General features: G+C 41.5%; 2 protein-coding genes across 2 annotated transcripts; one reads left to right on the forward strand and one right to left on the reverse strand.

Moving 5' to 3' along the window:
• Nucleotides 1–1,730: 1,730 nt before the first annotated feature.
• Nucleotides 1,731–5,712, forward strand: LOC127753500 (NAD(P)H dehydrogenase (quinone) FQR1-like). Its single transcript, XM_052278987.1, has 4 exons — nt 1,731–1,875; nt 3,961–4,054; nt 4,828–5,090; nt 5,199–5,712. The coding sequence occupies exons 1-4, from the start codon at nt 1,853–1,855 to the stop codon at nt 5,428–5,430; spliced, it is 612 nt and encodes a 203-aa protein (XP_052134947.1). The 5' UTR covers nt 1,731–1,852; the 3' UTR covers nt 5,431–5,712.
• A 3,857-nt stretch (nt 5,713–9,569) lies between these two features.
• On the reverse strand, nt 9,570–11,838 carry LOC127767523 (transcription factor bHLH123-like). The gene is made up of 7 exons (XM_052292884.1): nt 11,369–11,838; nt 10,808–11,273; nt 10,567–10,686; nt 10,308–10,373; nt 10,102–10,167; nt 9,961–10,017; nt 9,570–9,858 (listed from the first exon to the last, which is right to left on the reverse strand). Exons 1-7 carry the CDS (start codon nt 11,620–11,622, stop codon nt 9,709–9,711), a joined length of 1,179 nt encoding a protein of 392 aa, XP_052148844.1. The 5' UTR covers nt 11,623–11,838; the 3' UTR covers nt 9,570–9,708.
• Nucleotides 11,839–12,173: the final 335 nt, after the last annotated feature.

Raw genomic sequence — 12,173 nt, forward strand, 5'->3', positions numbered from 1 at the left:
AATACGGAACATCATTAGGATACGCATATGTTTGAACTTTCGACGGCAGCCAACGCAAAACAAATGGCACTAGTTGTCAAATAAGCTCACCATGGGGCAAGAACCTTTTTGACTGGATTGTTATGTATCTACTGTCAAGCAATTTCCAATTAGATATAGGGTTGGCGAAGATAATTGATGCGGCAGGCCGGTGGCTAGATAGATAGGTGGGTTATAAACACAGGGCCCGTTAGTTTCGGCATTTCTTTTTTTATTTAGCTGGCACGTAAAAAGAGATATGTCATTATTGTATAATTAATTAAAAATTAATTATTACAAATTTAAAATTTAATTTATTTGATTTTTCTAGAAACTTTTAAATAAAATGTATCATTTATCATTTAACGGTTTAAAAAACGTACTAACAGAAAACAAGAAATATATTGTTTGGAGTTGGAAGTTAGAACTTAGCCAATTGCATGGTCATTAAAAATTAAGTGGGTTTGGGCCTATTTTAGAAGCAGGATTACTAGAATATAGAATTGCTAGGTAAAAGCAGAATTAATATATCTTATACACCAGATAATCTTATAAATATATAGGCTAGTGATTACTCAACAACTATATCGTTTGGCTTATTCACATATTTGCAAATGAAAAATAATTTGTGAATAACACATTTATATACGTGTTCTTAGTGATCTAAAATCAATAGCTGAAAAATAAACTACAATGGAAAACCCTAAAATCAACTCCAAATTTAAGATTAAAAATTCAAATTTTTTTGTCTTATAAGTATAAGCGAAAAGATGAGGTTGTAATCCATTCAAAAATATAATAACTTCTTAGCAATATATCTAGATATCTTGTACATCGAATACTCTTATAAATATCTAGGCTAGTGACTACTCAATTTGTTCCAAATATAATTATTTCTAGTTATATATTTGGATAAGAGTATGTCTAGATATATAATTAAAAATTATCATATTTTAAGAAGGAGGTAGTAGAATATTACATAGGTGGGTTACACAATTTTTATAGTGATAACGAGCAGTGGGTCTGGGACTCCTTGTGAAGGCAGGATAACAAAACGTGGAAATGGGTAAAATACATAATTAAGATCTCCCCTAAATATCCATGTTAATATAAATACAAGAAAATAGAAAAGAATACCATATAAATGACACACAAGATAGTACGGCAATTTAAAACACAAGAAGAGAAAATACGAGATAATACCTCACATTTATTTTCCTCCAAAATTTCTATGGTACATCCTTTGTGCCTTTTCATGGGATTTTCGAGAGGACTCCATAAATTTTATTTAAAGAAAAGTGAATATTAGGAAAGAAAATATTATTTAAAAAACGTGAATATTAGGAAAATACCTAATATCAAATAAATAGAAAGGGTGAGACTTTAAACTCAGGTTAGCAAGACCACCAACTTATGGAGCTAGCTTGAAGACCCTTGGACGTTTCTCATAAATATTATTTTCATAGAATTTAAATCATTAATAATATTCATACCCACCTCCTTTGTCACTGTTGCGGGGATGAAAAATCATTCGATATTTTTGACATAAGAGACCAACCAATACTGTTGACCACTGGCATAGAAAAAAAACAAGTAGGGGAATTTCTGTATGAAAAGAGGGGAAAAAAAGAAAAAAGAAAAAAAGAAAAAGAAAAGGAAAAAGGAGAGAGAGGGAATCCAGTTTCAATAACTGAAGGTCAAACAAAAACAACAGCCTCGCCTATAAATAGGGAGAGAAGGCCAGGAACTCCAGTTCAGTATACACGCCTTTCTTTCCCTCCTCTGCTCATCCCCTCCCCAGATCTCCAGCCCCAGGAGCTCCGGAGGGTTCCCAATGGCGGTGAAGGTCTATGTCGTGTAAGCATCCTCGCCACAGTCTTTCTTGTAATTACTGTACAGATTCAAACGTTATTATTACTGCTCGCATCGTCAAATTCCTGTCCTCTTTAAGAGAAAATTGATTTCCCTTTAGTCTATATTTAGAGTATCCTTCTCCTAAGATTACAAACAATCGCAAAGTTATGGTTGAAGAACTCTCAAGATGAAGTAGTCTCGATTCCTAGTCATTTGGATGCCGCGGGGCGTTGGTTGTCATCGCTGTGTTCTTAGATAAGATAAACATGTGGGCGCAATTGATTCGAGGTAGCCAGTCAATACGTACAGATGATTTGATCGCGAGAGGGAGTAAATAAGTCGGGGGAAAATTGGACTTTTAGTACTCCACTGTTGAATTTGGCTGTCAGGGTCTCAATCATGATGTTAGGTTTTGGTCCTCGATGGAATTGATGCCTTAATGGGGCCAAATAGTGGTGGGCTCCGGCGCTAATTGTGCCCCTCTTTTCTTCCCTTTTTTATGCACACCTGTGCGGTTCTCTCCCAATTTAATCAACTCGGCTAATTGGCTCCCATAATGAAATCAGTGTCATTATTAGGTTAGCTTCTGAAGTTCTGTAGCATCGGTGGCTCGGTGCATCCAGAGACATTCTTTTAACTCTATATTAGGATATTGAAAAGGAAAATCCTTGCCTGATTTATTTATCAACTCGAGTCATCTTTTACATCATGTACACCTGTCTCTATTAGATTGAGCTCAAAGTAATATACTCATAGAGTTGTGAAAATGGCTTATTTTAAAGTTTTTTTTTGTGAACAGATACAGACTGTAGATGAAATGTCTTGTATTGGCAACCAGAAGATAAAATTCTTCCATTCTTGAGATGCTTTTCTTTACATGTCATCGCTGATGTCACATTATGTTGAGTTGCAGCTTTTTAATTTGTTACACATCATGTGAAATGCTCTTTTCCTTTTCTTTGTGGAAAACTGCAATTTATGTGGATGACTCTCTTCTCTTTTTTTTTTTATGATGTGGGTTTCCCACCAGAAATCCACTATTGCCGTGATAGCATATATGGTACATTAGTATATGCTAGCGCTGTTTCTTCCGAGTGCTGTACCAACAATATGTATCTTTTATGTGCTCTGCAACCTAGGAGACTCATTTATTTATATGCTCAGGAAAAAACTAATTGTGTGTAGTATTAAAATGAGAAGCAGGAAATTATGTAGGGCTTCTGGATATTTGAGGGTGCTTTGGCACTTGCTTCTGTTTCATGCTGGACTTAAATAGAAATGGTATAGAATGATGCCACACTTAGATGAATTGAATTAAAGTGATATCTTCGGCCGTTCTATATTTGTTCATGGACCACATTTTAATTGCAAAACAAATTTGTTCAAGTCAGATTGATCCTTTTCACTATGTCATGTATCCTTCCAATCTCAAGATGTTTGTTAAATAATTCAGGCAGATAGCGAATACTTATAGCACCGCCTAATGCAGGTTTTGAGCTTGATTTTTTTTGTTGCTCTGCTGAGTGGGACTCCTTAACTACCAAAACAATGAATAATTGGTTGATTGAAGGAGGTTGATATTTTAATGCACACTTACTCCTTGAAAAGAAAGCTAGAAGCAACTCAACAATATATACACGTTCATTTTAAGGTTCTTAGCTAAATGTACTGTTTTGTGGGCTTACTATGTGTAAGCCATCTCTTCTAGAAGTAGACGTAATTTGAAAGTGGTGTAAAACTAATATTTTCTTCTAGAATTAAGAAGAGAGATTAAAACTTATTTTTACTTTCTTGTCATCAGGCTCCCGTTAAACTCGAAACTGTGCTTGGCTGCTATGGCATATTAATGCAATTATGCAAAGACATTAACTATTTATTTCACATGCAAATTAAGCCAAAGTCATGAAGCTAACCGTACTAAGTAGTTGAATGATATGCCATTATGATGTATAAACACGGGGACCTTTTTATTGTCACATGACAGATCACACAGTTGACGCTGTGGATGTCTTTCATTATATATCTGTTGGAAAAGGACTATTATATTTTTCTACTTGCATAATTACTCGGTATAATTTATTTCCACAGGTACTACTCTATGTATGGACATGTTGCTAAACTAGCTGAAGAGATCAAGAAGGGTGCTTCATCTATTGAAGGTGTTGAGGCTAAAATATGGCAGGTTTGCCCCAGTTATTTTGTAATGTAACATCCCCATATTAAGTTTTGTTGAGGCCGTTGGCACTGGTCAAGCTAATTTTTGCCTCCACTAAAATGTTTAAAATAGTACTCCCTCCGTTTTTTAATAGATGACGCCGTTGATTTTTTTTTCACATGTTTGACCATTCGTCTTATTCAAAAAAATTTACGTAATTATAATTTATTTTGTTATGAGTTGTTTTATCACGCATGGTACTTTAAATGTGATTTATATCATATACATTTGCATAAAATTTTTGAATAAGACGAATGGTCAAACATGTGAGAAAAAGTCAACGGCGTCATCTATTAAAAAACAGAGGTAGTATAACACTATAACGCTTATCATGAAGTGACATGTTATATTCTCGCTTTAGGGCCGTTGATTTCCAGGTGCAAGGTGTGCACCTGTTCAGGGCCTCCAAATATGTTAGTACTACTAATTATCTAAGCAAATCAATAGGGGGAAAAATAAAAACTAACTACACAGGGAAAAAATAAAGCAGCAGTCTGTTTTGTTTCTATTGATCGTTGTCTTTTTGGCTCTTCCTTTTATTTACGATGTCGGATGTTGCTAGGGCAACGTCCAACTCCAAGCCACTGCCACAGTTTTCACTAGTACTTGTTTTGTAGTGTATTTTTAAAATTTTATGGTCCTATTATGTATTTTGCACCGGGGCCTCCAATTCCTAGCGAAGCAACTGTCTCGCTTGCAGCTCTATTTTTTCTCATATGTGTCTCTTATCATTCTGCAAGGTTCCTGAAACTCTCCATGAGGAAGTACTTGGAAAGATGGGCGCGCCTCCTAAGCCAGATGTGCCAACGATCACACCACAAGAACTTACTGAGGCTGATGGAATCCTGTTTGGGTTCCCTACAAGGTTTGGCATGATGGCTGCGCAGATGAAAGCATTCTTTGATGCAACCGGTGGCCTGTGGAGTGAGCAGAGCCTTGCAGGCAAACCCGCCGGCATCTTCTTCAGCACTGGTACCCAGGGCGGTGGTCAGGAGACTACACCGTAAGTGCAGTTCTCCATATTTGCAATGAACAAACACAACCAATATCCGAAGCGAAAGAACATAGCTGATCACACCACCGCGTTTGATTTTGTCGTAACTATCCCTAGGTTGACAGCAATAACTCAGTTGACTCACCACGGCATGGTGTTCGTCCCGGTCGGGTACACCTTCGGTGCCAAGATGTTTAACATGGACGAAGTTCAGGGGGGCAGCCCGTACGGCGCGGGCACCTTTGCCGCCGACGGCTCGAGGTGGCCGACGGAAATGGAGCTGGAGCACGCCTTCCACCAGGGGAAGTACTTCGCAGGCATCGCGAAGAAGCTCAAGGGGTCCGCTTGAGATCTCCATTGGGCAAATTCAATTGGGCGTGTGCGTGTCCCTACGCACAACATCGTGAGGCATTTCATACAGCTCCAAACCATACCGACATACAATCAATAGTTTGGTCTCTTCTTTTGTGGTGTTTCTCGATGCTATGCGGCTTCTCCCTGGAACTTCTCATTGCCGTACGCATGATATGATTCTGTTCTACGCTTTGGTCAGCTGGTTGTAATTTGGAGTAAGTTCTGTTATTGTATTATTGGTTCCCCCATGATATATATTGATTATTGTACGGGGAGATCTCTTGGTTGCCATTCCGTCATTCCTGCCTTTTCTTTTGCGAAGCTAATTGCAGCATCTGCCGCTCTGGAATAGGAGTGAGTAACTGACTACCATGATGAAAAGGATAAGTCTATTTTGCCAACCTCAACTTTTACTTCTGATTGAATCGCTTCCTCGTCTGCAAAACTAGGCATAATGTCTGTCCCATCTTCGAAAACCGATACAAATGATTTGAGAGGTGATTTCGATTGACGTGGTAGCTTTGATCCCATTAATTAACTGAGTTAGCTTGTGGGCTCTACTTGTTAGGGGCTTTCTCCATCTATCTTCTTCCTCACCTCCTCTTACATCTTCCTCTTCTGTTCCCCGACGGGCGATGTGTTGTTGTGGTGGCTTGCGTATATGCTCGTGACTCTGTCGACACTCCCGATGGACTGCGCCGCGGAGGCGGCGCGGCCGATCCGGGGGATGCCCGTGTACAGCAGTGCACCTGCCGGCGGTGGCCACCCGTCCGTCGGCGGCGTCGGCGACCATTGGCACGACAGGAAGTCGTTGTCTCGCTGATGTACTATTGGGCTCGATCGCAGCAGTTGCTTATGGGCCTTATAACAGAACTCGTGACCTTTTGTCCCCACAGCCCAGACTAGTCGCGCGTGAGCCTTGAACTGAGCTTCGATAGTCGATGGAGGCCCATCATGATCCAAGTCGAAGATGACACTGACCTCACGTCACCTTGACGTTGAGATGAGATCGGCGGGCGCTTTTAGCCTGCATTCCTCTACACAGGAGATGAGATCGGCGAGACCTATAGCCTGTAGTCCTACTGATTACTGTAGAGTGTAGTGGAGTAGAAGTGATAACGCGTAATGCTAAAGGAAAAAGGGCACCTTCGCCGCCTCCTCCCTACGATCAGCGTAGTCCCGTACGTAGGCCGCCGGCTGCGACTCGGTTTTGGATGAGTGCCCTGCCCGCTACGTGGATTGGCCACTGGGCGCTGGCCGGCGCGCGCCCGCGCCGCCGTGTACCGGCCTGAGACGCGCGCGCGCAGGCACGCGCACCGCTACAGCCATGCCCACGCCCAATCGCACATGGTCCAGCCAGTAAGCTAGGTATGGTCCGCGAGGACAGTGCAGGGAGAGTGGCAGACATGGTCGAGTCGTCAGAGGAGCAGGCGGGCTCACGCGGCCGCAGACAACCGGGAGATCACCCCCCCCCCCCCTCCCCTGGATGATGAGGAATAGGCCCACTTTCGCACTGCGAGCTCGTCTGCTAGCGGCGGAATCGATCGCACGTTACTCTCGCTAGTAGCTAGCGTTACCACCGTTTTTCCCCCCTTTTCATGGAAAAGAAGCTATATATATATTCAGAGACTGGTAGCGCCTCTGTCAGTTCCAGGCTTCTGCTATGTTTAACCTCATCGATGGCGTGCTACGTTTCAGAAATTTGGCTGCTGCAACTGCAAGCTAGCAATTGCGCGCGCGTGCATATCTTTGCTACTAGACGGCTAGACTACTACTGTACGTTCTGGTTCTCTGGTATACGAATGAAACTAGCTCAATCGTGAAATTTTCTCCTCTGATAAAGAAGCAGTTCAATCCACATGAATAAACATGGGATCATGCCTGTGCAGCTGTGCTAACGTATAGATCAATCGATATAGGCAATATGGTAGTTTGGCACGAAATCCGACCCCTTGATTTGGTTAATTAGCGTCATGCCATCATTTATGCAGTATAGTGTTGCCAGTCCTTGTTAACATCCTTCAAATGAAAACCAAGGGATACCAGTACCACTAATTGAAACTAGTACGAAAAGTTGGTACTGTTTATGTTGTAATTTTGGTTTGTTTTAGTACATGTATAAGGACCACAAATGCTTGTATATGTACAGTTGATATATGAGTGATTTTTAGTATTGTTCTTAAGTATGTACTGTAAGGTACCATATTTTCTAGTGTAAAGTTTGGTATTTCTGAACTTTGAGGTACCAAATTTGCACTAAAAGTTTTGAGCAATTTTACAATCCTTGAGGAGGTACCATGAGATACAAAAATTTAGTGCAAAATTTGGTACCTCCTAGCTAGTATCTAGGTACTAAAAGGTACCAAATTTACAATAGAAAAAGTGATATATATACCTCATGATATCTTCTCAAAGACTGTAAAAATGCTCAAAAGTTTTTATACCTTTTACTACTCATCAAGAACTATAAAATTTCTCTTGATATAAAGGTTTGGGCAATGCTACTTCAATTATCTCAAAAATAAATCTTTTAAAGGTAAGCCTAATACTACAGCTAGCTGTTGGCTATATCTATTCATATCAATAACTAATCTAACGGTCTACCCATATACACATACACCATTAATATTTGGGTCATCAACCTTTTTTAATAAATATTTTTAGTATTTTTTTAAAGTTCATGTTGCAGCTATAAATCGCGCGCTTTTCTTATCTCTTCTATTTTCCTCTCTAACTTAACATAACTCTGAGAGGCTACTACGTACTACAAGTCTACAACCCGCTTATATCACCTTATTGCACATGTTATGAGACTTCATATAGAATTATTGCACATTTACATATAAGTACATAGAGGTGATCATTTTGTCTCATATAATTATTTATATAAGTTGGCGTATTCTCAGTAGATTATACGTATTGTCCTAAGTTATTAAACAATATACTTGTTTGCAAAAACTTTCTTCATGGACATTTGTTGATACTTTTTTTAAACCAACTCATCAACTTTGTAATATTTATTCTTTAGTTTGCATTGTCCGCTCAAATAATGGTCATAGACTCAATTTCATTCACAATCCAATTTGTCGATAACACAATCTTAGATTAGTTAATTATGTATGTATTATATTTTGTACTTAAGACTTTATTAATTTATATTTACTTGTAATCCAGCGAGTCGATGCAATGCACTGACATGATACTGATTTATACATATATACCAATTATGATCGATCAATACAGCTCTTTTCAGGAAAATTGTATCTACCTCATTGACAAGCTAGCTAGCTATAGTTAAGATGTTGGGTTTTGAAGATTATCAGTGAGATAACAAGTGTCTCTCTGCATAGAAGAATGATTCATAAAAAATATATTGTGTGTTTCGATCAGATATTTCTCATAATTAAGAGATAACCAGTATACACCATATGCATAGATGTTATTATTATTGCAAGTTGAAAAGTACACAGCTAAACTATATTTCTTAAATAAATATGAATATAAATATTCGAACTAATATGTACTTAAGCTTTCTTCTCGTTCTTCCTATATCCAACATACTACTTTCTCCGTTTCACAATGTAAGTCATTCTAGCATTTCCCATATCCAACATACTACTTTCTCCGTTTTACAATCTAGAAGATTCATTAACATCAATATGAATGTGGGAAATGCTAGAATGACTTACATTGTGAAACGGAGGGAGTATATCATTGTTTAATTAAAGACGGTTTATGCTACAGATTAACACCAATTATGTTCATGATGACTATATTGTCAGTCATCTGCATCGATCTTTCTTGCATCATAAATGTTAATTAGCACCTGCCCCAACCATTCCACACTGATCAGAAACCAACCTGTTTATATATAAACAGCGTTACTACAGCATTATTCCTTTGCAAATTAAAGTTGCGTATACATGAGTCGTGTTAGATGCCCTAATGCCCCATAGACAGCTAGCCTTGCAACTTTCCCAGCATTTTGTATATATTATATGCATTTATGTTAGCCTGTCTTTGAAGAATCGACCCTTATTATCATCTCTCCCTAGCCCTTTTCCTTTCAAAGACATCCTTTGATTGCTTCATTGCTTGAATGATTATCCAATTGCTTTTCTTCCGAGTCTAGTTAGCTACTAAAATTGCGTCTGATTTAGCAACACACATGGCTTTGCTTTAGCTTCAACATTGTGTGTTTGTTTCGTAATCCATTCCGGGGACAATGTACACATTGCTTAGCAGGTGTAAATTACTAAACTAATACCTATATCTACCTAAACGTGCCTCCGAATGTTGGGTGCCAGAACTCCGGCACCGTCTCGCTCGCCACCGTATAAGTGCTTGCCACCGGCACAAGGCACAGGCCTCGGCTGCGCAGATCCGGCTTCGGCTGCTCTGCGTCCTTCGTGCTCTCAGAACCCTAATTAATTAGGAGCAAAAATGCCATGAACATATGCAACCAATAAGTACATAAGATTAACAAGTACTAGCTAGGGATAAACAGAGTGAAAATTAAGTATACCTTCTGCTGGAAGTGCTGCAATGGGTTCCCATTCTTCAAGTACGGAGAGCTCAAAGACTGCAGTTTGTTCGATTCAGTGAATATTAGCGATGGGAAATGTGTTAGTTAAGGAGTGCAGACAATGTCATTTTGAACACTCACCGCAACTTGTTCGTGAAGGAACTTGATGTATTCGATGGCCTCGTGAAGAACCGATGCGGTATCAGTCTAATTAAAGTACGACCATATCAAATGCGATAAGTTAGATCATTGTCATCGGAGATGTGAGAGTTCTAGTACAAGAGAACTTTGTTCTCCTCTCCGGTAATTGGAACGGAGAGGAAATTGATTACAGAAAGAACCTGTACCTTTCCAAAAGGCGAGACTAGTTGCTGGAGCGCAGTGATTCTGTCCCCTAGCTTCTCTTTCCTCACCTGCATCGCAAAAGCAAGCAGGAAAGGAGAAAATTTTTTTAGCAATCCAAAAGCCATCATCCATCGATGCTTGCACAGAAATATCAATAGTCATCAAAGCAGCAACAAAAAGAGATGAGAGCTTCGAAAGGATCAAAAAGGAGAAGTTGATCGAGAACATCTGATTGTATCATATCACGCCGGGCCTCCTCACCTTGAACGTCGGCAACGGCGACGGCGCCTCGATCCGTGGCCTCTTCGCTGCCGCCGGCGAGTCGGAGACGCTCTTCCTGCCCGCCGAGGAGCAGATTTGTTGAGCCGACCCGGAATTTGACTGTACAAGAAGCTGGGCATATAAGTCTATTTCTTGACGAAACCCTAGGTGGCAATGGCTAGCTAGCTGCCTGCCACTAGCTAGCTAGTTGATGTGCTATGCATGTACGTCTATAATTTACCTTCGCCAGGAGGGTGTTAGCGTTAGAGCTGCAGCTAGGCTTGGGCTGCATGGCCTGCAAGAGAAGCTGCGACGGCAGCGGCGGCGCACCGCCGAAAGGCAGCTGGTAGCTGCCGGACAAGAACTGCATCTGGGCAGCCGCCGGCAACGAGGGCGCCCTCGGCGTCTGCGAGAACTGCATCACCGCCGCCGCGGCGTCGTAGCTTGCCGAGTGCTGGTAGTCCCCGAACGACGTCGTGATGCTATGCGTCGCCGGCGCCACTGCTGGCTCCCCGGCGTCGAACGACAGGCCGTGCAACGGCGCCGACGCCTGATCGAGGAGCAGGCCTTGGCCCACGCCCATGTCCCTGAACGGATTGGTCATCACGGCCTCGTCGGCCGCCGTCGGCTGGGCTCGGAACGGTCTCGTGGATGCCGCCATGTCGTCCTGGAGCACGGCCTGAAAGCTAGCGTCGCTTCTCCCGCTCCTGACACAACTCATGCAACGGGGAGTGTCAGACACACACACGCTTGTATGGATCGATCGATGTGGATGATCAGATGAAGACGGAAGCTAACTTACAGGAAGGCCTGTGTCCAGTCCACCATGTGGGGATCGCCAAGAGAGGAAGCGGCATCGGACAGAGGCTGATGATGAGCGGCGCTACTCCTGCTGGGGTCCTGGAACGTTATGGAGCTCGTCGACTCGGCGGCGGCAGCGGCGGCGGGGGACGTCCAGCCGCAGGAGACCCTGTCAGCTGTGAGCGGCGACGGCGCCGCGGAGCACGCCGACGTGCCATGGCTCCTCTGAGACGCACTCCACCACTCGTCGGCCATGGCGGCGAAGAAGGGCGGAATCGAGATGGATCGATCTCGCCCTGTATGTCTCTTTGTTTGCGATGTTGTTTTGCTTTGAGGTGCAGCGGCGGCAGTAGGTTGGATGGAACGAGGGGGAAAGGTGGGGAGAAGGAATCTGGGTATATATGAAGGGTACAGGGTGATATGGGCTGTAGCATCAAGAGACTACTTGCAAGACTTGTGTGAGGGGAGGGAGGGAGGCTGACCTTTGGGATGGGACCAAACAGGGGAGCTATATAATGGTCATCAGGGTCTCTTACTTTTCTCTTTGTCCGTCTCCACGTTGAGAAGGAATTTTCTTAATTCCTCATGTTAATATGCTGTGTTTGATTAATTATCCAATGAATTATCTACTCCCTCCGTCCCAAAATATAAACCAAATTCATAGCCAAAAGTTTTAGTTATGATTTTGGATAAATGTGTGTCCAGATTTATAGACAAAAGTTGTTATATTTCGGGACAGAGGTAGTACTTAGTTATAGAGTTAAATTAAATATTGTAGTAAATGAATTTGACAAAGAACTTAAAAC

The sequence above is a fragment of the Oryza glaberrima genome, chromosome 1 (assembly GCF_000147395.1).
Source record: "Oryza glaberrima chromosome 1, OglaRS2, whole genome shotgun sequence".
In the NCBI taxonomy this organism is placed as follows: Eukaryota; Viridiplantae; Streptophyta; class Magnoliopsida; order Poales; family Poaceae; genus Oryza; species Oryza glaberrima.